This window comes from Mustela nigripes, chromosome 12 (assembly GCF_022355385.1).
Source record: "Mustela nigripes isolate SB6536 chromosome 12, MUSNIG.SB6536, whole genome shotgun sequence".
Lineage (NCBI taxonomy): Eukaryota > Metazoa > Chordata > Mammalia > Carnivora > Mustelidae > Mustela > Mustela nigripes.
Window position 1 is genome coordinate 70,013,842 of NC_081568.1, and position 27,118 is coordinate 70,040,959.

The 27,118-nt window shown below is 48.0% G+C and overlaps 1 protein-coding gene across 3 annotated transcripts in view; it reads left to right on the forward strand.

Moving 5' to 3' along the window:
- The first annotated feature begins 7,109 nt into the window (after nt 1-7,109).
- SLC22A4 (solute carrier family 22 member 4) overlaps nt 7,110-27,118 on the forward strand; it is a 42,496-nt gene continuing 22,487 nt past the window's right edge. For all 3 annotated transcript variants that reach the window (XR_009407456.1, XM_059417534.1, XM_059417535.1), the window contains exons 1-3: nt 7,110-8,268; nt 23,413-23,516; nt 24,897-25,051. Coding sequence is in view for 2 of the 3 variants with exons in the window: in XM_059417534.1 (XP_059273517.1) it covers nt 7,876-8,268; nt 23,413-23,516; nt 24,897-25,051 (652 nt within the window). In the remaining variant the exon portion in view is untranslated. The remainder of the gene's footprint in view (nt 8,269-23,412; nt 23,517-24,896; nt 25,052-27,118) is intronic.

Here is a 27,118-nt window from a genome sequence, read left to right on the forward strand (position 1 = left end):
GTGTAGCCTTTGCCAACCTTTCCAAACTCATTCCCCTGCCTTCCTTCACTCCTGGTGAGTGCTCACAGGGGAAGGGTCTGAGCTGGATCGGATTGTTCCGGTGCCCAGAGGTAACCCATGAAGCCACATTTGTCCACTGCAGACCCTCTTGGCCAGAAGGAGCAGAAGCAGGAGTTCATCTTATCAGCGAGGCTGCCGGGGGCCTGCCTCCCTCACACTCCCAAGCAGCACCCAGTGAAGGGCAGCACAGGCTGTGTCCTCCCGGCTCATACACAACTTGGATGAAGGAATATGACACCTCCCCCTCGCTGCTTCAGTCTGTCCGGGCCTAACGGCAGCCGCAGATGTCCAGACTGGCCTAGTCTCAATGTGCTGCTCACTTCCCACTTGCTGCTCCTGGGCGTCTCGGAGGCTGAGTCATGGAATACATTCAGAAACCTGCTCAACACTCAAACGTGTGCCATCTGAAAGTGTGGGGAAGTTAACACCCAAAGCAGCACCCCTGAGCCCAGGAGGGATCGAAACCTATGGATAAATGTTGCCTACTTCTGAGGCTGAGATGGATATTTCTGAGACACTGTCCTTCAGTCTCCCACAACTGGGACAATGCTATGCTGCACCCTGTAGCTTTTCTTCTCTGTTTCACTCTCTTCAGTCCCTTACTCTTGTTCCCGTATGTCCATTCCCAGATGGAAGACTGATTTTGAAGGGAGGGATTCTACAGCTGGAACACTCTCCTTTCAAACAGGGTTAAGGAGCCCATTACCGTTAGTAAGTAGGCTGGTAGTGATCCCTGGTACTACTGGGTGGCAAAACTCCCATTCATGGAAGATAAGAATGAGAGATAAGTGGAAAGTGAATCATTGACTGGCATCAGTGTTTTTGAACCAGGGGTAATATAACCCTCCCCCCCTCCAGTGGACTTTTCTGATGCCTAGAGATAATTTTTTTTTTAAAGATTTTATTTATTTATTTGAGAGACAGAGAAAGAACACAAGCAGAGGGACAGAGGGAAAAGGAGAAGCAGACTCCTCGCTAAGCAGGGAACCCGACAAAGGGCTCCAACCACAGAGATCATGACCTGAGCAGAGGGCAGACATTTAGGGTGCCTGAGTGGCTCAGTTGATTAAGCAACTGCTTTCAGCTCAGGGTCATGATCCTGGAGTCCCAGGATCAAGTCCTACATCAGGCTCCCTGCTCAGCAGGGAGTCTGCTTCTCCCACTGACCTTTCTCCTCTCATGCTCTCTCTCTCTCTCAAATAAATAAATAAAATCTTAAAAAAAAAAAAAAGAAGGCAGACACTTAGCCAACTGAGCCACCCAGTTGCCCCCAAATATCTGCTTTTCAAAAGAAAAATAGCTCTCTGCTACAGAAGACATGACCTTGCTCTGGAACTCTAGAGATCTATACTAAAATTCTTTTATTACAGCTTATCAGAGACCACCCAGCATTCTTATCACCAGGCACGACTGATTTTGCTGGATCATGTGAACCAAATGGCAGGGAACCTTGTACTATAGTTGAACACAGTGTAAAGCTCTCTTTTGCTCCGGACTTCACCCACAACTGGGAGCCTTCCAAGGCACCCAATAAATGTGTCAGAGTAGTATTCTCATCAAGCCCTATGACTTTATTACTAGTGGAGAGGACAGAGTAAAACGACTTGACTTTCTCTTACGGGGAATCGCGTGGCATACTCCACACTACTGGTCCTCTGGTAACTTGCCATATTATTTAGAAACAAATTGCTAAAGCTATTAGCATGTGTATGTCTTACTAGGACATCTAGAGCACTTGTTTCTTCTTGCTTGTTAAGTCATATTAGCATTATGTCATCAATACAGTGGCTATCATGATGTTTTAGGGAATATCAAGGTAGCCAGTCACTAAGTACTATATTGTGACAGAGAATAGGAGAATTGACATAGCCCAGGGGCAAGAAAGTGAATATGGGAGTGCCTGGGTAGCTCAGTTGGTTAAGCCTCTGCCTTTGGCTCAGGTCATGATCCCAGGGTCCTAAGATTGAGCTCTACATCAGGCTCCCTGCTCAGTGGGGTATCGGCTTCTCCCTCTGCCTCTGCTGCTCCCCCTACTTGTACTCTCTCTCTTTCTCTCTCAAATAAATAAATAAATAGGAAAAGTGAATATGTACTGTTATCCATCCCACAGAAAAGCAAATCACTTTTGATTCTCCTTACTAAAGGATTTTGAAGAGAAAATCCATGATGTTGGTGCTACTCTCACAATTCCTCCCAGGATATGGTATTACTTCTCACTTAATAAAATGGTAAAAAATGTGGGCATGTTAGAGGCTTCTATTTGTCCCTACCTACCATAATGGCTCTTATTTAATAGGGCAGAGAGTAAATATTAAGTTCTTGATAGAACCTAGCTATCCCAGCTATTATGGACCAGGTATACACTTAGGGACTGCTACAATATGGATCTTTACATCCATTAGACCTGTTTGAATGAGAACTCCATTAACTACCTGGCTTTCATGAGCCTCCAGTCTAACTGGGGGACCATGATGGGGTTTCCCAAACCCTGGGAGCAAGGCTGGCTCATACTCTGAATCCAACAGCTCCAGAAAGGTCTAGGATTTTCCCTTTTCCCAGGCCAGAGTTGTTCTGGTAAAGGATCACCACTATTTGTGTCTCCCCCAAATTCATATGTGGAAGCCCTAACCCTCAATCATATTTGGAGATGAGGTTTTGGGGGACTAATTATGTTTAGATGAGATCATGAGAGTGGGGCCCTTATGATAAGATTAGTGCCTTTAGAAGAAGACACATGAGGGAGCCTATTAGAAGGTAGCTGTCTACAAACCAGGAAGAAGACTCATGAGAAACTGAATCTGTCAGCCCCTTGATCTCGGACTTTCCAGCCTCCAGACACGAGAAATGAATTTCTGTTGTTTAAGCCTACCAGTCTGTGGTATGTTGTTATGGCAGCTTGAGCAGACTATGATAGCCACAGATCCCTTGTGGGAAGAGATTAGAGAAATAATTGTCGTATATACTTTTGGCAGTATAGGAAACTTGGCCTCCTTTTCAATCAATAGGCTCTGAGCCTATGAACTGGCCTACATCTGGGAAATTAATGAGAAAATACTCTTTCCCATTGTGGTAGTATCCATCAGCCTTCTGCTTCTTAGTTTTCTGCTTTTGGAGGTGAGTTTGTTATACAAGTCAAGTAACACTTGGTCATCTGCCCATTCACTTAACTCCTAGGAACACTGTGGTCGATTAGCCCTCACCATCACATGGCTATAGGACCAAGCATGCTGGTTGCTACTTTGGTCTTGTAACAACCTCCACCCTGCCTCTGATGATTGTGTCACCATCTAGCCTCTGCTATTCTAGAATCTTATCCTCACTGACACTAGGAATCCTCACCTGTGTATTTTGTATTGCCTTAGAGAAGGGAGTATCTTCAGGACGTGCCTTAGGAATGCAATATGGTGATATGCTCTCTGGTCTGGCATAATAAATACAATCTAACACTCTCACTCCCCTGAGCCTTCCTACTCCTTTCATAATCGGTCAAGAAAGTTCTGGCATCTCCAGCTTCTTTCAGTAGGCTATAATTGTGTCGAAAGAGCCATCTCGGAAGCAAATGGATATGTTTTTCTGTATTCTTGCTTCAATGTTAAACCAGCATTATGACAGAGTGTTCCTATGTTAATAAAGTCTCATGTTCCTACCAAAACATAGGGCTTGTTTTTTTTTTTTCTTTTCTTTCCTTTCCTTTTTTCTTTCCTTTCCTTTTCTTTCTTTTCCTTTCTTTTTCTTTTCTTTTTCCCCAATAAGTATGCCACTTCCCTGTGGATCAGGGTCTATATTTCCCCACCTGAGCTGTGCTGAGACTTCACCATAGTTGTTGGTCTGGAGGCAGTGGTGGGAGGTGGGCAGGGGAGGATCTTAAAGAAGATAAGCATCATCTTTGGAGCCCCTTGCCTCTAGAGGAGTCTTAGCAGGGATTCCCATCAAGGAGAGGTTACTCTTATATAGGAAGGAGAAGAGAGCTGCTGCTGATGAACTTGAAGGTTTAAGAGAATCCAGGAATTCAAAATGCCCACATTAATTGACCAAGTGTTTCTGTTCCATGTTTCAGGATTCTATGCATTTCCTATTAGGGGTATGACTTCGTCAGAGAACACCTATCAGGCCTGTGCATGCAGAGGTGTATGGGTGGACTCAGTTGGTTAAGCAACCAACTCCCCCTTTTTTAAAGATTTTATTTACTTATTTGACACAGAGAGAGACAGCGAGAGAGGGAACACAGGCGGGGGTAGTGGGAGAGGGAGAAGCAGGTTTCCCACTGAGCAAGGAGTCCCACGCAGGGCTTGATCCCCATGACCCTGAGATCATGACCTGAGGCAAAGGCAGGTGTCCAATGACTGAGCCACCCAGGTGCCCCAGCAACCAACTGAGCAATTTCTGTTCAGATTATGATCTCAGGGTCATGAGATCCAGCAAACCCCCGTGTTGGGCTCCTTGCCAGGTGTGGAGCCTGCTTAAGATTCTCCCTCTCCCTTTCCCTCAGCCTCTCCCACCACCCCCCCAACTCATGCTATCATGCTCTCAAGCTCTCTCTCTTAAAAAAAAAAAAAAAAAAAAAAAGCTGTGCATGCAGTCTTTTTATGTAGCTGTCTTACTCTTACAGTTAAATCAGTTAAATCCTGGATTTGATTTCCAGTACAATCTTCCCTGAGGCCGCAGGGAATTAGGGCCTTGTTAAGAGCAGTCATGGAGGTTTCCAGGCTTAACACAGTGTGCCTTCAGTTTATAGATGGCTGACCTGGGCCCATCATTTTCTGTGTCTGTGTGTGTGCTATCATTTTCTGTGTGTGTGTTTTAAGCTTTTATTTATTTATTTGAGGGAGAGAGAGAACACATATCTGAGAGAGAAAGAGAGCAGGAGGAGGGGCAGAGAAAGAGAGAGAATCCTGAGATTACAACCTGAGTTGAAGCCAAGAGTGGGTCACTTAGCCAAATGAGCTCCCCAGGCACCCTGGGACTATCATTTTCTTTCTTCAAGGCTCTAAAACACTTAACAAAAGCCATTCAACTGCATGATCCTTATAATCACCATACATTCTATGTGCCATCATTGGGGTTTCTTAACTTTGGCACTTTTGAAGTTTTGGGCCAGATCATTTTTGTTTGTTGTGGGGGGCTGTCCTGTGCATTTTAGGATGTTTCATAAATTTCTGGCCTCTGCCTACTGAATGCAAGTAACACTTTTCCTTCATTGTTGTAAAAAAAAAAAAAGTATCTCTAGGGGCACCTGGGTGGCTCAGTCAGTTAAAGGTCTGCCTTTGGCTCAGGTCATGATTTCAGGGTCCTAAAAATATATGAGTCTATATAAAAATCCATGATCAATAATATCAAAATTTGAAGTAAAGATAGGATCAATATTATTAATTTTTTCCTTTGGCTTTAGGATCTAATATATTTCAGCATAATATAATTACTGACCCAGGTTCCAATAACCTGCTCAGTTACACAGTCTTTGCTGGCCTTATCTTCTTCCCTGTTCACTCTTCCTAGCCCCTCACTTCCTTTTCCTGGGATCACTACTCGAAATTAGCTATCTCCGCATAACTTTTTATCTCAGACTTAGCTTTTCTTTTGGGGGAAAAGGGAAGGATGAAATTCAAGGTAAGTAAGACAATTATGACATAGATTATTGTTTAAAGGAAAATTTTTTTAAAAGATTTTTAATTTATTTATTTGACAGAGATCACAAGTAGGCAGAGAGGCAGGAAGAGAGAGAGGAGGAAGCAGGCTCCCTGCAGAGCAGAGAGCCCGATGCGAGATGCGGGACTCGATCCCCAGGACCCTGGGACCATGACCCGAACCGAAGGCAGAGGCGTTAACCCACTGAGCCACCCAGGCGCCCCTTAAAGGAAATTTTTAAAAAGATTTCTTTATTTATTTCTGCAGGGGAGTGGGGAGGGCAGGAGGAGAGAGAATCCCAAAACAAACTCCCCACTGAGTGTGAAGCTCTTGGGGGGTGGGGGAGTGTCTCATGCAATCCCAACACCCTGAGATCATTACCTGAGCTAAAATCAAGGGTTGTGTACCCAACCAACTGTGGCACCCAGGTGCCCCAAAAATACTTTTTAAAGTAAAGAGATGTGCTATTAATAATTTCACACAACTAACAGGCATAAATCAGACCTGTCCTGGCGCAGAACAACATATGGTCTTTTTCCTTTTTTTAAAAGATTTTATTTATTTATTTGACAGAGAGAGACAGGGCAAGAGAGGGAGCACAGGCGGGGGAGTGGAAGAGGGAGAAGCAGGCATCCCCTTCCCTTCCCACCCTCCAGGAAGCCTGATGGGGTCTGGATCACAGGACCCAGGGATCATGACCCCAAACGCTTAAGGACTGAGCCACCCAGGCACCCCAGACATATGGTCTTATCACAGAAAAGAAAACAGGTTCCAAGGGAGTGAGAAGCCAGCTTAAGTGGAGGGGTCAGACTGCAAGCTATGAAAACCGAGGCAGAAATGTCCCTCAGTCTCCTAACCGGGGCCTGGAGAAGCAAACACCCTTGTACACAATCTCGAAACACCTGCCAATCTCATCTGATTGCCTCATGAACTCCAGGACCCACAGAGTACAGTCTCTGGCTAGCTCACGCAATAGCAGAGGGCCCTAAGCCTGGGCACCGAGCAATATGTGGTCCCTGCTTTGGTTTCCCTGCCAGATCTAGCCAAACTGGACCTTCTCCTCCCCGCCACCCCCCTTCCCAGAGAGGGGGTAGTGCCTTTTGCAACCCAGAGGCCTTCCAGTCCAAGAAAACTCTGGCAGTCAGCCCCAGTAAAGAACCCCGGGGCATGGGGACAATGAAGAGATCCAAATCAGACCCCAGACGTGGTGAGAGGAGAGCCACCTGACTGTGCTCTAACAGCCAGGCTCCGTGTGCAAGTCCTCTGTAGAGGCCCCGGCGGGAATCACGGGACGACCGGGTGGCCCCTGCACCCCCCCTCCCTCCGTCAGAGCCTGTCACCGACGCCGCGTGACCTTGCTCATCCCTTCCGGGCTCTGGGCTTGTTTCCCCCTTTTCTAAAGGTGAGGCTCCTGGCTACCCCGAAGACGTTTTCCCGAGAGGCGCCGCTTGGGTGACTGAGCCCAGCCCTCCTCCAACTGTGCGGAGTGAGCGCCCTGGCGCCTGGAGCCTGGCGCCGGCCACCTGAGCCGCGTGCGTGCCAGCGCAGAGGTCGTACTCGCGTCACCCCTGCGCCTGCAGAGGCTTCCCAGGAGCACCGACTCCACGGACCCGCCCGCCCGCGCTCCGCCGGAGGCCCCCTGAACTCAAACTTCAGATTGGAAGGGCCAGGGAGAGAACCCTGTCCCAGGCGAGGCCTGGGGCGACGCTCTCTCCTGTGGGACCCAAAAGCGCGGCTTGGGTCTGAAAGCTCAGCATTTGGGGTCGCGGGTGACGCGGGGTGCGCGGGAGCCGAGTTTCCATTGCCTCAGGCAGGCTACACCCCCGGCTGGGTCAGGCTCGGCAAAGGGGTCGCGGGGGCAGAGGGGCGGAGCACGAGGCGAAGCCCGCGGGGAGCCCCACCCCGGCCTCGTTGGCTCCCTCCCCTCCCCTCCCTTATCTTCCCCGCCCCTGCGGGGATGGGGGTGTGGTCCCGAGAGCCTGCTGTGGCTTCCAGCTTTGCGCCTCGCTCCCGGGAGCGTTCGAACGCCCGCAGCCTGTTTCCCCGGGACACTTACCTGGCTGTGCGCCCCAGTCTCCTGCAGGCAGTCTGGCCGCCGGGAACGCTCCGAGCAAGCCCTCGACTGCGCGACTCTGTCCGGGGGCCGCTCTCAGCACCCCTTGTTGCAGCCGCGGACCCGCGGTGGGCAGCATGCGGGACTACGACGAGGTGACCACCTTCCTGGGCGAGTGGGGGCCCTTCCAGCGCCTCATCTTCTTTCTGCTCAGCGCCAGCATCATCCCCAACGGCTTCAATGGAATGTCTGTCGTGTTCCTGGCCGCCGCCCCGGAGCACCGCTGCCGGGTGCCGGACACCGCGAACCTGAGCCGCGCGTGGCGCAACCACAGTATCCCGCTGCGGCTGCTGGACGGCCGCGAGGTGCCTCACAGCTGCCGGCGCTACCGGCTGGCGGTGATCGCCAACTTCTCGGCGCTCGGGCTGGAGCCGGGGCGCGATGTGGACCTGGAGCAGCTGGAGCAGGAGAGCTGCGTGGATGGCTGGGAGTTCAGCCAGGACATCTACCTGTCCACCATCGTGACCGAGGTGAGTATGTGAACGACTCTCCATCTGCTTCAGACCCCTGGAGACGCCCTGGCAGTCTCTGGGTGAGCGTTCCCCGCTTTCCCTCAAACCTGAGTGGCTGGGGAGCAACCTGGGTGACCCGTCTAACATGTGTGGGCCACCCACAAGAGCAGGACTTCTGTGAGGCTTATTCATGATCGGTTGAAGGGGATGGCGCAGGGACTGTTGTCACCAACTGTCTTTTCCTTTACGAGTTTCACAACGGAGGAAATTGTTTCCCAAGAGGCCTGTCCCAACTGCTCAGATGGACAGTCCCTGTCAAGTTCCTGCTCCCCACGTGAGGAGGGGTCTAGGGATCTCTGCTGAGCCCAAGTGCAGACACAAAGAGCCTTGCTGCCCGGTGTGCGATAGGCAGGTCTGACCTGTTCCCTGGCCACAGACTTCTCCAAGCAGCAGGGGGTCTACTGTTCTGTCATCTTTTGGTGAGGCTTGAGGTCCTGTCTTGGGGCTCCAATTTCTTTGAAAAGGAGCAGAGACCCTCCTGATGGTGACTGGGTTCAGGGGACCATAGGAGCCATAAACCCAGCCCCAATGTACTGATAAGCAGACCGACTCACTCAGACCCCTTTGAGCACAGGATCCAGTGGTGGACAGGGGTTTCAGGTTATGCCATTAGCCCCTTGGGATCCTAAGTGGTTTGGTGGGAAGTTTTCAGGAGTCAGGCTACACACACACTTCCTCCCCTGTACTTCTTGCTTTGCATCTATCTGGTAAGGGCCATGAGATGCTGGGTCCATTTGAGGAGGGTATACCTTATCTAGTTTCCTGCTTTTCCTTATCAGGAAGGTGGAATTTCCCAGTTTCTTTTCCCCCACTCTATGTTCCTCCCAAGAAAAACTTGAGTGTGGTCCTCTTAGCCCTTACTTCTTTTCCCAATGTGGCAATTGTCAGACACCACAACTGGCCTTGTGTGGGCACCAGGCTGTAGACATCTGGGGTTTGGTGCCTGCTCTCAAAGCTCAGATGCCCATGGGGCACACTGCCACGTTATAGAGGGGGGCTAACTTCCACCCTGCTTGCTAATCAAATTCTGGAGCCTGAATTCAAATTCTGGCTGACTTGCTGTGTGACCTGGGACAATACATACAATTAATCCTCTCCGTAGGGATAAAAGGGTGAGGAAATACTCCAAGAAGAAGAGATAAAATTTGATCTGAATCTGGAAATACGAGTAGACCTTGTCTAAGCAAAGAACATGGCAGATTCTGTGGATGGAATTCCATAGATCCAGGTAGCTGGTGTTCAGGGAATGGCAGATGTGGCTAGAAATGCCTACAGAAATCATTTCACAGTGGGCATTGCAGGAATGTTGAGGAATTGATTTTACTCTGAGGAGAGTGAGGAAATAAGGAAATAATAAGGGTTCTAAGCAAGGGGTAACATGGCCGGAGTTGGCAGAGGCTTACTCTAGTTGCTATGAAAAACAACAAGACCAGTGAGGAATCTGCAGGAGTTTCCTTGGCAAGAGCCTGGTGGCCAGCTAGGAGTGATGACTACAGAGTCTATAGGACCTGTGAAAAGTGGGCTCAGCCTGTGGACCACCTCTGGATCCCCCCAGCATTGGCACCACAGCTACCTTGGGCTGTGAATTGACCCTGATTCTCTGGTGTTGATCCCCTAGCAGGGGCTTCTAGTGTGTGCCCATCCTTTGCCCACAGCCTGTTCCTCAGGCATCTAAGATTGGGGGCAACTCCCTCCAACTCAATTCCTGGAAGTCTCACCAGAGCTTGAACTGGAGCTAGCCCTAGTAGCCTCACCAACCCCCGACAACTGGTTTGACCTGTCTCTTTTCCCTTCTTTGCTGGTGAAGGGAAGGGTGAAGATTGGGGTAGCTGTTGGTCTCCAAGGCCATAGCTCTCCCTGTTGTGCTTTGCTCATAGTATCCTGTGAGTACCTCTGGGGCCGCGTATCATCACATGTTCACACTAATGCAAAATGGTTTGCTTTTTTCAGCAGCCTTTCCCTTCTTTGCTTCCTTTTTGGGTTGTGGGGTAAAATAAGAGACAAATGGGTGCTGCTGTTTGGGAGGAAGAAGGGGAGAAGCACCAGGGTAAGTAGGGGGAGGTGGCTCTCCCCAGAGAGAATGTGACCCAGGGAGAAGTTCTGGAGTCAGACTGGAGGGCCAGTTGTGACCCCATGCCTAGCCTCTTGGCTCACCACAGCAGGTTACATCACTGCTAAAAGCCTCTTTGTTTCCTTAACTGTAAGAGGAGATCCAAGTGTATGAAAATGGGCTCAACATGACTAATCATGAAGGAAATATAAATAAAAAACACAATGAGATGTCCCCTCACATCCATTAGGATGGCTCCTATCCAAAAAAAAAAAAAAAAAAAAAAAAAATACAGAGAATAACAAGTGTTGGCAAGGATGTAGAGAAATGGGACCCCCTGTGCACTACTGGTAGGAGTAAAAAGGTGTAGCCACTGTGAAAAACAGTATGGCAGTTCCTCAAGAATTTAGAAGAAAAATTACATTGAATCCAGCAATATCACTTCTAGGCATAGATACACAAGAATTGAAAGCAAAGTCTCAAATAAATATTTGTACATTTATGTTCATAGCAACATTATACACAACAACCGAAAGGTAAAATCATCCCAGATGTCCATCAATGGATTAATAGATAAAGAAAATGTGGCATATATTGGAATATTATTCAGCCTTACAAAGGAGGGAAATTCTGACATGTGCTAAAATACAGATGAACTTTGAGGACATTATGCTAAGTGAAATAAGCCAGTAACAAAAAGACAAAAACTGTGTGATTTCATTTACATGAAATTTCACTTACATGAAATAATGAGAGTAGTCAAACTCATAGAAACAGAAAGAAGTAGTTACTAGGGGCAGGGGGGAATGGGAGTTACATAGGTCAATGATAGAGAGTTTAGATTTGCAAGATGAAAAGAGTTCTGGAGATTGAATAACAATATGGATATATTTAACTCTACTGAACTGTATACTTAAAAACCATTAATATAGTAAATACTGTGTCATGTTGTTTGGGTGGGTTTTTTGTTTTGTTTACTGTGTTATGTTGTTTGGGTGGGCTTTTTGTTTTGTTTTTTTACCATTTTAAAAATGAGGATCATAAGCGTGCACAGCTTCTTTGAGTTATTGGGAGGACTCGGTGAGGCCATGCTATAGTCCCCAGCACCAGCAAATGGGCAGCATCAGCCAGTGGGTGAGGAGAGGTAGGGCAGGACCCCATTACCTCTGGCTGTACACATGGGCATCATGGGAGCTGTGCTAAGGTCAAGTTGCAGCCAGTATCATGGGTGATGAGACTTGCTGCAGGCTGAGCCCCTTTCCCCCTGAGGAAGTTCCAGGGCCCACAGAATAAGACATAGTTCCAACCCCACACTGACCGGCCAGTGCCCATGGGAGAAGTGGCCCTAGTTCAACCATAGGTTCAAGCCCAGGGGCCCTGAACAGGTGTCCCACCTGGCAAGACACAGGTAAAGGAACTGTTATCAAATTGTTTCTGCTTTACACCTCTGTGCAGGATCTCCCAGAGGACATACTCTCTGGGACAGCTGAACCAACACCTGACCCCCACAGGGATGGTTGTTTGTGAAGTCCAATTTACTATTCTTGTGTGGTCACTAAGAATTACATTTTTTTTTGTTGTTTTTGTTTTGTTTTGTTTTTTGTTTTTTTAAGAATTACATTTTTTAAAACTTCATTTTGATTTAATTTTTGACAGAGAAATTTGTAAAAATAGTATAGAGAATTCATATATACCTTTCAACCAGCTTCCCTTAATGTTAATAATTACATAACCATAATTCATGTATAAAAATCAGGAAATCAATGTTGGTTGAAGTACAATTAACCAAACTACAGACAGTATTTGAATTTCACTGGTTTTTCTAGTAATGTTCTTTTCCTGTGTTTGGATCCAAGCCAGAAGCCCATGTTGTATTTAGTTGACATGTCTCCTTAGTCTCCCCCAGTCTGTGACAGTGCCCCAGTCTTGCCTTATCTTTCATGACGTTAACAACTTCTGTAAGTCTATCGGTTATTTTGGTGAATGTCCCCTGGCGTGGATTTGCATGATTTCTCTCATGGTAAGAGTGAGCTCATATACTGCTTGGTCAGAATATCATAGAAGCCATATGTCCTCAGGGACATATACCGGTGTATATATGGTGTCAATACAGCTTGTTTGTCTGTTTCTAAGATTTTATTTATTTGTTTGTCAGAGAGCACAAGCAGGGGAAGTGGCACACAGAGGGAGAAGCAGTTTCCCTGCTGAACAAGGAGCCTGTTATGGGACTCGATCCCAGCACCCTGGGATCATGACCTAAGCTGAAGACAGCCGCTTAGCCAACTGACGCACCTAGGTATCCCTCGGTACAGTACAGTTTGTTAATGGCAATGTCAACCTTGGTCACTTGGTTAAGATGGTGTCTGCTGGGTTTCTCCACCCTAAAGTCACTATTTTCCCTCTTCATAATTGATAAATATCTTAGGGGAGAGACTTTGAGACTCTTCAGGTATCCTGTTTATCCTCAAACATTTACCCACTGGTGTTAGCATCCATCTGAGAACCTTCACAGAAACAAGTAGCAGGTGGTGTTTGCCTAGTGGTGATTTTGCATCTCCCACGTTCCTTCTACATTCCTTCCAATTTATTAATTGGAATTCTTCTCTGCATAAGAGATTCCCTCTCACTCCCACTTATTTATTCACAAAATTATTACTTTATATAAGTACAGACTCATGCACACTTATTTGATTCCATGAGTCACCATCTTATACCATCTTTATTTATCTTGTTGCTCCAGCTGGTCTATCTTGACCCAAATTATTTTTTACTTCAAGGATAGAGACAGTAAGAATCCAAGCAAAGGTCCTTCTTCTGTCTCTGGAGTCAGAGCTGGAGGAACCTGTATTTTCCCTTGCTGGGTGGAGTGCCAGGCACCTCTTAGCTACGTTGTCTGCAGGCTGGCAGCACAGGAATGGGAGCAGGGACTGGTGAGATCTGGCTCCATGGATTGGGACTGAAACTTCTGGTGAGGAAGGAAGGGACCCCAAGCATCCCCAGTCTGTCTGATATGGAGTCCTTGTTGCTGAGACCTACTGCAGTGGCAAGACCAGTGTGGCTCTCCATATAGCCCTTCAGTGCCACAGACCCCAAAGAGAAAGGGACTTCATGTGAGAAAACTCAAAGGCCTCCTGCCCTAAGGCTGAAGAAATAGAGAGGGCAGCACATGTCCTGCTCTCTAGGGGACCCAGATTTATCAAAAGGGTCACAGGGCAAGCAGTAGGGGTGAGCCTGGCTGGTGGCATGGGCTCTCCTTCCCCTCAAACATGCCCACTTTTCTCTTGGAACATCATTAGGTAGACCTGACCCCCTTCAGTCCATAGGTGGGGAAAATGAGGCACTCACTTTTGAGCTGAGTACTGCTTCCCCTCAGCCCCATGAAAGCCTTTTTGTTAAGGACCAGCTTTCTGTGACAGGTTCCTAGTGGCGTGAGACAGGCATATTGCTTCATCACATGGATTTCTGTCCTCTCCAACAGGTGGCTGCCTCCTTTAGGAACCCATGGGTGGAGCTCCTGGTGGGTACACCCTTGAGCTTGATAGAGCCTTCAGCAAAGGGGCTGGACCTCTAGAGGCCTTGTACCATCTTTCCTGGGACCTGGGGTCAGGGCATGGACAGAGCAGGACACAATGATTCTCCACCCATAGCCCAAAGGTATGAGGTAGGAAAAAGGGGTTCTCCTCTGTTATCAGGGCACTTATGGGAGGCATTGGGAGTATCAAAGGAGGGATGATGAGACAGACCAAGGCCGGTATCTAGTTGGCCACTACATGGGACTGCATAAGGAAGCTTCCAGGGATGTGAATCCTCTGAGGCCTGGGTGGGCTCTGGCAAAGGTAAAAACTTTGAGTAGTAGGCAGGCTTAGACTGTATTCTTTCTGTCAGGCTTACAAGCTACCAGGAAATACTGCTGGCTGGCATGGGGACTGGCCGCTCAGCTGTCAGGACAGCCTGAATATTAACCACATTCATTCTCAGACTTAGCTCTCTGTCCGATTCCAAAGGGGAGAAGGTGTCGGGCCTCCACTCAGCCAAGAGAAGCAAGATTTTCAGAAAGGTCTTTCTAGAAAACAAGTAAAGGACACTCAAGGGTTTTCTCTAGCTCTGGTATGAATGCACTTCCCTGTTTGTTTATCATCTGCATCACCCCGAACCGTTTGCTTGTTGCCTCCCAGCTGTGTTCCTCTGACAAAGGCCACCAGGATCTGGGTGTGCTTTTGTCTGGAGGCTACTTCACCCACATCTCCTGCCAAGTTCCTGGGTAAACAGACTTTGTCCACCCCTCCTGATGGGCAGCAGAAGCCTCACCCAGAGTGCAAGAGGTAGGATGGTGTACTGACCAAAACAAAACTTTGGCAGTGTCGGTCAGAGGAGCTGAGGGTGCCTCAGGCCTCTGCATGGACAGGAATTTGTGGCAGGCTAAATTCAGTTCATGTTCAAGGCTAGCGCAGGGTTGCTGTCTTATCCAAAAGCTCGGTCTAGTTTTAAGCATGCCTGGGGAGCCCAAAAGAAAAGCAAGGATCCCCATTTGGAGTATAGTGACAGTGGAGAGAGAATGGAAAGGCTTGAGCCCCATGCCCCAGCAATGGGCACAGACAGCCAGAGGCTTTTGCCACGTATTTGCCAGAGGCTTTTGCCGCGTATTTGCAGGACTGGAGGGTGGATTCACAGCTGCACCTTCCGGAATTTCCTCTCCATGCCCTTTATTTATGTTCCCAGAGCGGAGCTCGGAGACCTGTGGCAGATCCAGCACCAAGATGCAAGTGGGAGAGCCCCATCTCTGCCTGCCCCTTCTCCTTCCCTCAGGTCCCTTTGCTCCCATCCTCACCATCCCACTCAAACCCTCTGGGTCTTTTGCTTTGGTTCCGCCTCCAGTGACCACAGAGCTCTCCACCGAGGCCTCCCCACCTAGGCTGCTTTTTCTTTATCTCTAATCTGAGAAGAAAGGATATGAAAACATTTTAAGGATTTACCCACCTCGATCCCGTGAGCTCTGAGCAGTAGAGACTGGATTCCTGGCGAGTATAACCAATAGAATCTCTTTGTTCAGCTTGTCCCAGATTGTTTGTAAGGGAGATGTTCCACCCAGGAGAGACGATCCGAAAAGACAGAGGGTATCCACCCTCGTCCAGGATCCAAGCCATAAAGCAGGGTGTCTCTCCAAGGGCTACTTTGCCTACCACCAGCTCTGGGGCAATGGTTCAGAGATTTTGTCCAGGGGGACATGTAGTCCCTAAGAACAGAGAGTTCTGAAGCTGTCCCCACAGGAAATAATTTCCTTGGAAAGAGGTTGAAGAAGAAAAAAACTAATCTGTACAGCTCAGAAACTCAATGAATTTCAAGTAAAAGAAACAAAAAGAGTTCCACACACAGACACTTTATGGTACAACTGCTGAGAGCCAAAGACAAAGGGAGAGTTTCGAAAGCAGCAAGAAAAATATGACTTGTCACATACAAGGGAACCCTAATAAGTTTTACATTTGATTTCTCATTGGAAACAATGGAGGCCAAAAGGCAGTGGAATAATGTATTCAAAGTGCTGAAAGATAAAAAGATGTCAACCAAGAATCTTATTTCTAGCAAAATTATCTTTCACAAATGAAGTAAAGACCTTCCCAGATACAAAAACAAACAAAAAATATGGGGAGAAATTTTGATAGTTGTGCTGTCTTATAAGAAATACTTAAAGAAATTCTTCAGGAGTTAAGTTTTTTTGTTTTTTAAAGATTTTATTTATTTATTTGACAGAGAGAGAGATCACAAGTAGGGACAGAGGCAGGCAGAGAGAGACAGGGAAGCAAGCTCCCCGCTGAGCAGAGAGCCCAATGTGGGGCTCGATCCCAGGAACTGAGACCATGACCTGAGCCAAAGGCAGAGGCTTTAACTCACTGAGCCACCCAGGCACCCTAGGAGTTAAGTATTTTTTTTAATGCACAACTTAAGCTCTGAAAACTAAAAAACATCTTTGAAAGAAATTAAAGGAGGGACGCCTGGGTGGCTCAGTCAGTTCAGCATTTGCCTTCCGCTCAGGTCATGATCTCAGGGTCCTGGGATTGAGTTCCACCTTGGGCTCCTTGCTCAGAGGGGAGCCTGCCTCTCTCTCTGCCTGCTGTTCTCTCTACTTGTGCTCTTCCTCTCTCTCTCTCTGACAAATAAATAAATAAAATCTTTTTAAAAAATTAATTAAAGGAGACCTAAATAAATGGAAAGACATGTCATGTTCTGTTCATGAAGCAGAAGGCATAATATTGGTAAGATGGCAGCATTCCTCAATTTGACCTGTAAGTTCAACAAAAAGGTGTTCAGCATCATTAGTTGTTAGGTAAATGAAAATTGAAACCACAATGAGATACTTCTTAACACCCGCGGGGTTGGTTAAAATTAAAATGACATACAATAACAAGTATCGGTAGGAATATGGAGAATTGAAACCCTCACTCAGTGCTGTTGGGATTATAAAACAGTGCAGCCACTTAACTGTTTAGAAAATAGTTAGGGAGGGCGCCTGGGTGGCTCAGTGGGTTAAGCCGCTGCCTTCGGCTCAGGTCATGATCTCAGAGTCCTGGGATCGAGTCCCGCATCGGGCTCTCTGCTCAGCGGAGAGCCTGCTTCTCTCTCTCTCTCTCTGCCTGCCTCTCCATCTACTTGTGATTTCTCTCTGTCAAATAAATAAATAAAATCTTTAAAAAAAAAAATAAAAAAAAATAAAAATAAAAAAAAAAAAAAAGAAAATAGTTAGGGAGTTTCTCCAAACTTAGCAGTTCCACTCCTACAGATATACCCCAAGAAAAATGAAAACATATATCCATGCAAAATCTTGTACGCAAAAGTTCATAAGATCATTATGCATAAGAGCTGAAAAGTAGAAACAACCCCATTGTCTAGCAACTGATGACCAGTTAAGTAAGATGTGGTCTACCCATACAATGGTATATTGTTCAACCATAAAAACTGCAAAGAAGCAGTGATATGTGCTAAAACAAGATGAATGAACCTTGAAAATATTATGCCAAATGAAAGAAATCAGTTACAAAAATACTACATATTGTATATGTTCCGCTTCTATTAAATGTCCAAAATAGGCAAATCCTTAGAGAGGGCCTGAAAGCACAGCTCCATGCTAGTGGTTGCCAGGGACTGGGGGAAGAGAGTAGGGAGGGACTGCTAATGGGTGTGGGGTTTCTTTCAGAGGTACTGAAAATGTTCTAAAATTAGATAGCGCTGATGGTTGCACAACTCCTTGAATATACCAAAAACCACTGAATTGTACACATTACAAGAATGAATTTTATGGCATGTAAACTGTATTTCAATGAAGCTATTATAAACAAAAAGAATAAAAATGCCAGGTTCCCTTCCCCATTTGCCCCCTTGCCCGCCCTACCACCACAGTGGCCAGGAAATGTCTTGTTTGGTCACAACAAAGTTATGGAAAAGAGTGGACATGTGTTCTCTTATTAACTACTCCCTAGTGTTGCCCTGGAAAGAGAAAAACAGTGTAAGATGACACCATAGAAACTTACTTTTCATTCTTAAGTGGACTATTGCTAGCTTTTCCTTCACAGTCATCTTTGAGTTTGGTATCCATTTATAAAAGGAGTTTACACTTTGTGTCAAAAGTTTTTTCAGTTTTCAGTCATTGACCGGGAAGTTGTTATTTCTAAGAATTACTGTTTCTTAGTCAGGTTTAAGTGTAACAGGCTTCACTTACTTATTCATGCTGTTTATTCTAAGTCATGGTTTTGCTGTGAGGACAAAGGCAATAGCTCCGTGGAAAGGGAACTACCATTTCATGATGACTGAAATGTGTCAGACGCTGTGTTAAACACTCCTCTTATATTTCCTGTGCTGTGCTCACAACCCCAGAAGGGAATATTTTTTTCTAAGATTTTTTTTAAAAGATTTTATTTATTCATTTGTCAGAGAGAGAGAGAGCGAGCGAGCACAGGCAGACAGAGTGGCAGGCAGAGTCAGAGGGAGAAGCAGGCTCCCCGCCGAGCAAGGAGCCCAATGCAGGACTTGATTCCACGATGCTGGGATCATGACCTGAACTGAAGGCAGCTGCTCAACCAACTGAGCCACCCAGGCATCCCTTTTTTTAAGATTTTATTTATGTATTTATTTGACAGAGAGAGAGCATAAGCAGGGGGAGTGGCAGGCAGAGAGAGAGAGTGAGGGAGAAGCAGGCTCCCCACGGAGCAGGGATTCTGATGTGGGGGCTCAATCCCAGGACCCTAGGATCATGACCTGAGCCACTGAGCCACCAAGGTGCCCCACCCAGGAGGGAGTATTACTGTCCTGTCTCTGAAGATGAAAAAGGAGGCTGATCCAGGTGAATGAGTGCCTAAATTCACACAGCCAGAAAGAAAATGCCAGCGCCCAAAAGAACCTGTGCTCTTCGTTCAGCATCAGACTGCCTTCTGGAGTTCTCAGTTCTACAGAGATCACAGGGATGATTTATCATTATGGTCCTTCAATGTCTTTGGTAAAGGCTAAAACCGCAGGACTAGCTAGTTGGAGAGTTCAAGGTTGAGGGTGGTTTCCAAAGGACAGTGTGTGATACCTCGCATTTCCCAAACTCATTTTCCATTACCCCAATCGTTCAGCATTCAGCACTCTTGCATCAACAATTTATGAAGAATCCACCACCTGCCTAGCCTTGTGTAAGCATTAGTTATTGAAAATGAGTTCAGGTTTTAGAATTCTGTCCATGTAGAGGAGAACGAGGAGGGGGTGCCTCTTTTCCTGTCTAGCCAGAGAGCAAGGGCACAGTGGCCCAGAACAGAGCCTGCCCGCCCAGGACAGCCGGGCTCATGCATGCACATATGCACACCTGATCCGTCCTGTAAAGTATGCTTGACCTTGAGCTTTGTGGAGGTAGCAACCATGTCTGTTTTGTGCCCCACACAGAGTGGCCCAGAGCACATGCTCAATGACAGGTGAATAAATAAGCAATTCATTTTACCATCCACTAGAACTTGGGCTAGTTGTTTCATTGCTCTCGGCCTTCATTTCCTCATTTGCAAAATAGGGATAAAGAGAGTACCCATTTCACATGGTGGCCTTGAGACCCCAAGAAATAATACAAGGCACACAGTAAGCACCCAACATACTATAGTTATCATTTCTGTTATTACTGCTAAGCAGCATGAGAGGCATACTCTTCAATGCTGAGAGTGACCTCCTGTCTTCTAGTACCTTGTGACCTGGGTTTTTGTTTCTTAAAGCAAGGCTGAAGGCCAGATGGCCCTTGTGCAATTTTGGTTGCACAAAGAGCTTTCTCTGCTGTGTTAAGGAATTGTTGGTCTAATACCCTGAGGATAAAACAGATACAGTAACCCTAGGAAGGCATATTCAGTGCGCTACCCTGCATAGCTTGGGGCAAGTGAGTTCCCACAATCCACTCTCTGTCCAGTGTGTGTGTGTGTGTGTGTTGGGGAGGTATTATGTTTTAGAAATGTTGGCACTTGGCCTGAAAGCACAGCTCCAGAGCCATGCCAGCCAGCTCCTCCCTAGACTGTCCACCATGAGTCTCTGAGCAGACCACATGTATGTGTTTGTGTGCACATGTGTGTATGAATATATGCAGAGACCCAAGGGACAGCTCTGTCTTATTTAGGAAAAGACTGTCTTCCACTGAGTCTAACACTGTCATTGTTAGCCCCAGGGACTTCTCGGGGCTCTGGCTAGTGGGGCCCCCAAGACACACCCCTCAAATCCCAAGGGACTGGTCACAAGTAGCGCCTGGCCTTCACTAGAATAACCCCATGGAGAAAAGAGCCCCTTTTCAGGCTGGCAGCTGATTTGCCAGACTCCAGTCCCATGAGTTACAGCTGGAATTTGTATGCCACGCCTGTGTCCTATTCCTGTCCTTCGCAGCTTTCCAACAAGATTCTTGGGCATAGTAAGTCCTCAAGAGATGGCCCAACCTTGGAACCAACCATTAGTAGCCATGACATCAGCTGCCTTCCTCTGTTGGGTATGAGCAGGATTTCCAAAATCCAACAGCACCCACCTGGGACAGGTGGCTGCACATGGCTATCTCCTGTGCCACGTGATGCTGATGGGGGCCTTCTGGGACCCTTTCTAGGGAGGAAGAGGGACCTAGGGCCATGGTTGCATAGGATCCAGTAGGAGAGTGAGGGGGCTGCCTGGAGCTGGCCCATATCTCATTCTTCCCAGCACCCCACTTCAGAATTTGCCCTACTCCATTCCCACTCTATTCTCCATACGGGGGCATCTTTATGGGCGTGCAAACCATGCAGTCACAAGGACCTCACACTTGGTTGTAATGCCCTGCTACTGATGTCTTGAAATTCTTCATGATTTTTGAGCAAAGGGTCTTGCACTTTCACATGGCAGTGGGCCTGCAAATTAAGTAACCAGCCCCGCTCACTACCCAGGCCATGTAATCCCTGCTTCCCCATCTGACAGTTTTCTTTCCTTTCTGTCTTCAAGTCTTATTTATCCTACCCTAAGGCAAAATCCTGACAGAATAAATATTCAAAAAGCCTACAAAGGAAAACACATTCTCTTTGGAAGAGCTTTTCTGCTTGACTGCAGATGGAATGGTGACAGTGGATAATAGACGCATGGATACCCCTACCACATGTGAGATTTTCTCAGCTCTGCCCAGCGCTAAAGGCTGTGATAAAGGTTTTTCACCCCAGTCCTAGCATCTCCCTTGTAGTAGATAGTATTTAATAAGCTCATTTGTCTGTCCTTTGGAGTTCTCACTCAAAGCATAACATGGATAAAGATTGAGTTCTGAGGGCTGATTTGGTACTTAGCAAGCCTATGTACTTGCTACGACATCAGAGCAACACTAGTCTCAGAGCCTGAGTTTACTCTTTTTTTTTTTTTTTTAAGTTATTTACTTATTTGAGAGAGAGAGAGCGCGTGAGCGCGGGGGGGGGGGGGGAAAAAAGAGGGGGGGAGAGAGAGAGAGAGAATCCCCAAGCAGGCTCCATGCCCAGCGCAGAGCCTGATGCAGGGCTCGATCCCACAACCCTGAGATCATGACCTGAGCCGAAACCAAGAGTCCAGTGCTCAACCAACTGGGCCACCCAGGTGCCCAAGCCTGTTTGCTCCAATATAAAACAGACAAAACAACATATTATGAGGCTTTGGAGTCTCAGTCCCTAATCTCTCTATCTGTTGGGGCAGATTCCAAGCTCTTTTCTGACACTTCGGCCCGTGATTTTTTGGAAGGGTGTGGCCATTACTTTAGGTGCATGTCCTGCCTATACCTTCTGACCCATGGTGCAGCAGGGTACCTGAATCCGGGCATACAGTTTTGGAGGGTTTGTGCCCTTTCCCCCGAAGCCCATTCAGGAACCTCAATTGAAGCAACCATACACCGGGCATGGTCTCAGGTGCGTCCTCCGGTTGTGCCTGTGGATTAGAGAGTCAAGCGCCTGGCCCGCTGTGTTTTTCCCCTGCAGAGCCCTTCTGCCTGGAGCCAGCATTGTGGGTGCCAGGAGAGGCGGCCTCATGAATCTTGTTATTGTATTTAGGACGGGGGTGTTCTCAAGGACATTATCCTCAATGTCATGACATGACCTCTTAGTGGAAGGAAGTATACAGGGGGAGACTTCTTTCAGGTCTGAGTACTTAGAAAAACTAGCTTTTGCAGAATGAGTTTAACACTTTGCATAAAATGGGGATCATGTGAGCTGAATGACTAGAGACTTCGGAGCCCGGCAAGCAGGCAGGCCCCTGGGCAGGACAACTGATTGTCAGTCTCACCCTTGGCTTGCTTATTTTACAGTCCCTCCTCCCCTGTGCTGCTTGCCCTCATTTCTTAACGTTTTGTTTTACACTTTTCTCTGGTCTGTGTCCTTCTAAACACCTCTCTCTGCTACAGAGTGAAGTGTGATATAAACATGCGAATTCATTTTTGAATCTATTATTTCAGGGGAGCTGTGAGGATTAAGAACTGAATTGCTTCACGAATGTCAGGGAAGCTGCACCACCACCGAGGGCAGGTGGGACTGGGCAGGAGGAAGGGGCTTTTTCCACTAGAGGGAATCATCTTGCAACATACAGCAATCTCCTGATCCACAGCCCCAAGAATATTTCTTGGTACCTGTATGTATGTATGTATGTTTGTATGTGTATGTCTATGTATGTATGTATGTATGGACATATGGATATATGTATAATATAATGAAATATATATATATATAGAGAGAGAGAGAGAGAGAGTTCACTGAACACACTTGGAAATGTTTGCAGCCTCCCTTGAGATTCTGCTGACTTGGCTTAACTGAAGAGCTGAGAACTGAAGTTTGTGTTGAAGCCCTCATTTTACAGATCCACCAGCAGGGACTTATTAGGGCTACAACAGCCCACAGGCCCTGGGGAACGGAAGGAACCACCCTTCTAGGAAGGCTGGGTGGGAAGGAGTGTGGAGGAGTGTCGGGGGAGATAAAGAGCGCTGGAGAGGTGTAGCTACCCACCCTGACCCCCGCCACCCAGTGGGCCCTGAAGTCAGGTCCCAGGCTTGGCGTGTGGTGTGAATGGAGCAGGGAGGAGCGGGTTTTCTACAGGAGTCAGCTCAGAAGATATCATCACAGACCACTTGCCCTTTTCACCAAGGCAGAGGAAATTCTATGCCTGCACCAAGCGACCAGGCCTTCTGCCCTGCCCCTGGGGAGTTTCCAAGACCTTCCGTCCAGGTTCAGATGCCTTCTGAGGCAGAAATACTACCTTGCTTCACACTGCTTCACAACTCAGGGGTCACCAGTCACAGCCATGGCCTCGCTAGCTTCTCGATATGGGAAGCAAGCAGAGATCTGAGGTATCACTCTCCCTTACCCTCAGAAGAGGAAGGTAGGTCCAAGAGAGGACAGTGACTTGCCCCAGTAAGTGGCAGAGTGAGGCGTCAAGGCCAGAGCCGTGAGGTCTCTGCTCTCAGCACAAAGTCAACAGCCTGTCTCAGGGAGGAGAGAGCCCGTTCCAGCGGGCCATGCGAATACTCCCTCGGTTCTGGGCTGGGGCTGGACCGGCTGGATGGCTGGGCTCACACTTCATGTTGTCTTCCCTGGCAGTGGAGTCTAGTGTGTGAGGATGATTGGAAGACACCCCTCACCTCCTCCCTGTTCTTCGTGGGCGTGCTCCTTGGCTCCTTCGTGTCCGGGCAGCTATCTGACAGGTAAGGAGCCTGGGAGGGAGGAAAGGTGCAATAGGGCCCCTTGTCAATTCACTGCCTATCTTGGGGTTGGAATGAATTGATGGTATTTCTCCCCAGAGAAAGAGAGGACCCCAACAAGTCAGTAAAAGGAAGAGCCATGACGTCTCATGGTTTCCTGTCTCCGCATCCCTTGCTTGAACCTCTTTTGTTTCTTTTTCCCAGGCTCGCCCTGCCAGGGCTTTGGCCAACGGTCAGGAGAAGGCAACGGCTCCACTGCAAGCCAGTCCTTTTTGCACCAAACCTCTCAAATAAATACAGTGCTGCCATCACCACTGCCTCCCCATCCCACCCCTAACTTTTTTAGATCACAAGGGATCTGTTCATTACAGAGTAAGGGCCAGATAGTGAGTACCCACATTGCTGCTGGGGGTCAGGCCCCTTCCAGGGCCCCAAGGCCGCAGAGCTGACCCAAGCTGGTTGTGGGCCTCCTGGAATGCGGAGTCTAGAGGAGACAGTACCACAGCTCCAAGAGAAGTACCCTGCTGGCCCCTGAATGTTCTAAGGGGACCAGAGCAGGAAGGTGGGAGTGCTAAATAGCCATGTTGGGAAGGCTTCCCAGAGGACTGCCTGTCCCTTCTCCTGTTACAAAGTCCCAAGGGAACGCAAACCCAGCAGTCCAAGACCTGATTTTGGAAAATGAGGTAGGAGACTGTTTTGCTCACACCTGTGCTCCATTCTACCCACTGGTCACTATCTGAAAGTGAAATGAAGACTCAGGCCAACTCCCATATCATGGGTATAGTGTAGAGCTATACTCCCTGTAGAGTGTACATCTGGTTGTACATTAGACTCCCCTGGGTAAACTGTTAAATCCCAATACCCAAATGGCATCCCAGAAAATGAGAATCTCAGGGGAGGGGTGCTGGCCCCAGCATTTTTTGGCACCAGGGAATTTTAAGTGCAGCTAAGATTGAATCCTACTGCCATAGAGGGGATCTTCATTCTGGATGGGCGGAATTCCCATATTGCTGATATTAGATGTCTCTGCAATCTGTACTTAGCCATTTTCTAGAATGGGTTGGCAGCTTCTACCTGTGGTTTGCTCTGAGGACCAGATTTCTATGGGGACTTTGCATGAGCTGCTTTGTGCTTTTGAGATACGGGGCATCTACAGAAGTTTTAGAATCTCTAAAGGCACCTCCTGGGCAGATGGATGCCTGAGACATCACCAGGGAAGAGCTCAGGAGGATGAGACAAGGAGAAAAGTCTGTCACAGCCCTGAAAACAAAACAGAATAAAAGGAACAAAGTCTGCTGCAATGTGTGACTCGGGGCTTGCCACGTGCGCAGAGTTACAGCTGCTGTGGGCTACGTGTGCCATGTGCTGTACTATGTTCTACAGGTTTGGCAGGAAGAGCATCCTCTTCGCAACCATGGCTGTGCAGACTGGCTTCAGCTTCCTGCAGATTTTCTCCATCAACTGGGAGATGTTCACTGTGTTATTTGTCATCGTCGGCATGGGCCAGATCTCCAACTATGTGGTGGCCTTCATTCTAGGTAGGAATGTTCTCTGACCCCCAGAGCTTCTCCTTCCAACCCTCTGAGAGGCCCAGAAAGAGGGGGGGCCCTGAAGAGGGCCTAGGGAGCACCTTAACTCGTGGGCTGTGTTTCTACAACAGGATCGGCCTTGGATATACATGTGTTGGGCAGGGGGCTGTGGTCTCAGGATCTTTGATCTGGTCACAGGCATGGCAGGCGCTCACAGGGAGCCTGCTCTGTGCTGCCCCTGAAATGTGGTGGTGAAGAGAAGCTGGAGCTGACCGGAACCACCCACACAATAACGGAGACACATTTCAGGAGCACAGGGCTTGGGAAAGACACAAAGTTGGGGTGCTGGGGGAGGAACCACCTAAAGAGGTCTTTGATCTGAGTTGTGAAAGCCTGGAACTTCTGCCTGGGCCAGGGCAAAAGTGTTTCTGACAGCTGTGCACAGCCCATGGAGGGACTTAGAGCAGCTGGTATGGCTGGTACACAGGTGGAGGAGGCAGGTGTGGACAGAAGTTCAGAGCCAGGTCCGCCATCACCGGGCAGGGCTAGTCTCCCCCTGAGTCACTGTGCACCCCAGAGCCCATCAGCTGTGTGCAGGATGACATGTTCTGTGGATAGGAGTCCTGTCTCCTCACTAAAGCTTTGGTTCTGGAGTGTAAGGCAGCATGAAGGGGATGCACAAGCTCAAGGACATGAGGAGGCCCCCAGGGCCCTCACCAGAGCTTCCTGAGAGAAAGTGAGGTGAGCTCCAAGCAGCCTGACCAGGATCAGTCATAGGAGCAGGTGTCCCCAAACATGCTGTCTGTGCCGACCTGCTCTCTGTCCAGCTGAGGGTGGGGGAAATGAGGGCCACCTCTGGGACAGCAGACACCCGTTCCCATAATCTCTTGTGTGATGGTATACCCCTGTTGGCTCAATGATGGCCCAGTTTGTCCTTACTGTCACAGTGTAATTATTAATAATGTCCTTTTATTGTCAGTCTAACAATTCTTCCTGTCTCAAAAGTCTAAATCTGTTAAGATGGATTCTGATTGCTTTTAGGATTCTGAAGGACTCATTAGCTTTGGAGATGCTGTGTCCTCTTAGTTGAGGAGGTGTACACTCTCCACGAGGTTGCCAATACGGGATTGCTCACATTCCGCTCCTGTAATCATTTGTGAAGAGCTCGTTGCCACAGCCAAGGTGTCTGAACAGGGGGAGGGGGAGGGGAGAACATGCTGAAACCACATGGGCCCAGCAGCTAACACCCTCTCTAGCAAGCCCCAGCAGGAAGAGGGCCTCTCTCTTCCCTGCGGGGAAGGAGGGGAACCAGATGTTCTTAAAGAAGGTCCTTTGTGTAGATGACACAGAACTTCAGGCCAGTGGCACTAGAAATTAGGGACTAGAGGAATTTGGGATGGAAACTCTAAGTTCCTCATGCCTGATGGCCCCAAGGACACAGGGCTCTTGAGTAAAGCCTATTTGTTCTCATTGGCAAAATCTCCAGGACTCCATCTTCCTAAATAAATCCAAATTTATTTTGCACAGTTAACTGCCTTCCTGTCTTGACCGATCCACTAATTCAGTATTTTCCTAATAATCCTCCCTAAACCCAAAAAGTCCGATTTGTGGCTCTGCCTCTGGACAGAGATATACCAACATACAGACATAGACACATAGGGGACTGTGCAGGCCTCCTCAAAACAGGATTCTGCCTGAGGCCAGCGGACCCCTTTAAGGAGGACCTGAAGGACTGTCTGAAATCCAAGGGCAGAAAAACATAGAGAAGCCTCATCATTAGGACTGGGATACAGAAAGGGTTTGTGCCAGGTATGACATCCCCCAGGTTCTACTGAATGGCCAAGATTGAGTTCTACCTTTGCAGGGGCAGGGGATGCTTGTGGGGGCCTTGGAACCTCCCCTCTGGTAATGGCTGAGGCTGGGAAAGCCCACCCAGGGTCTCCTGCAGGGAAGTCCTGCCCCCGCTGGCACTGGCAACCTGCTCCCCTCCCTGCTCCCTATGCCAAGGGGAAAGTAAGATCTTGTAAGACCCATCGGAGCCCAGATTTACAAGCCAGCCATCAGTGAACTGGATGC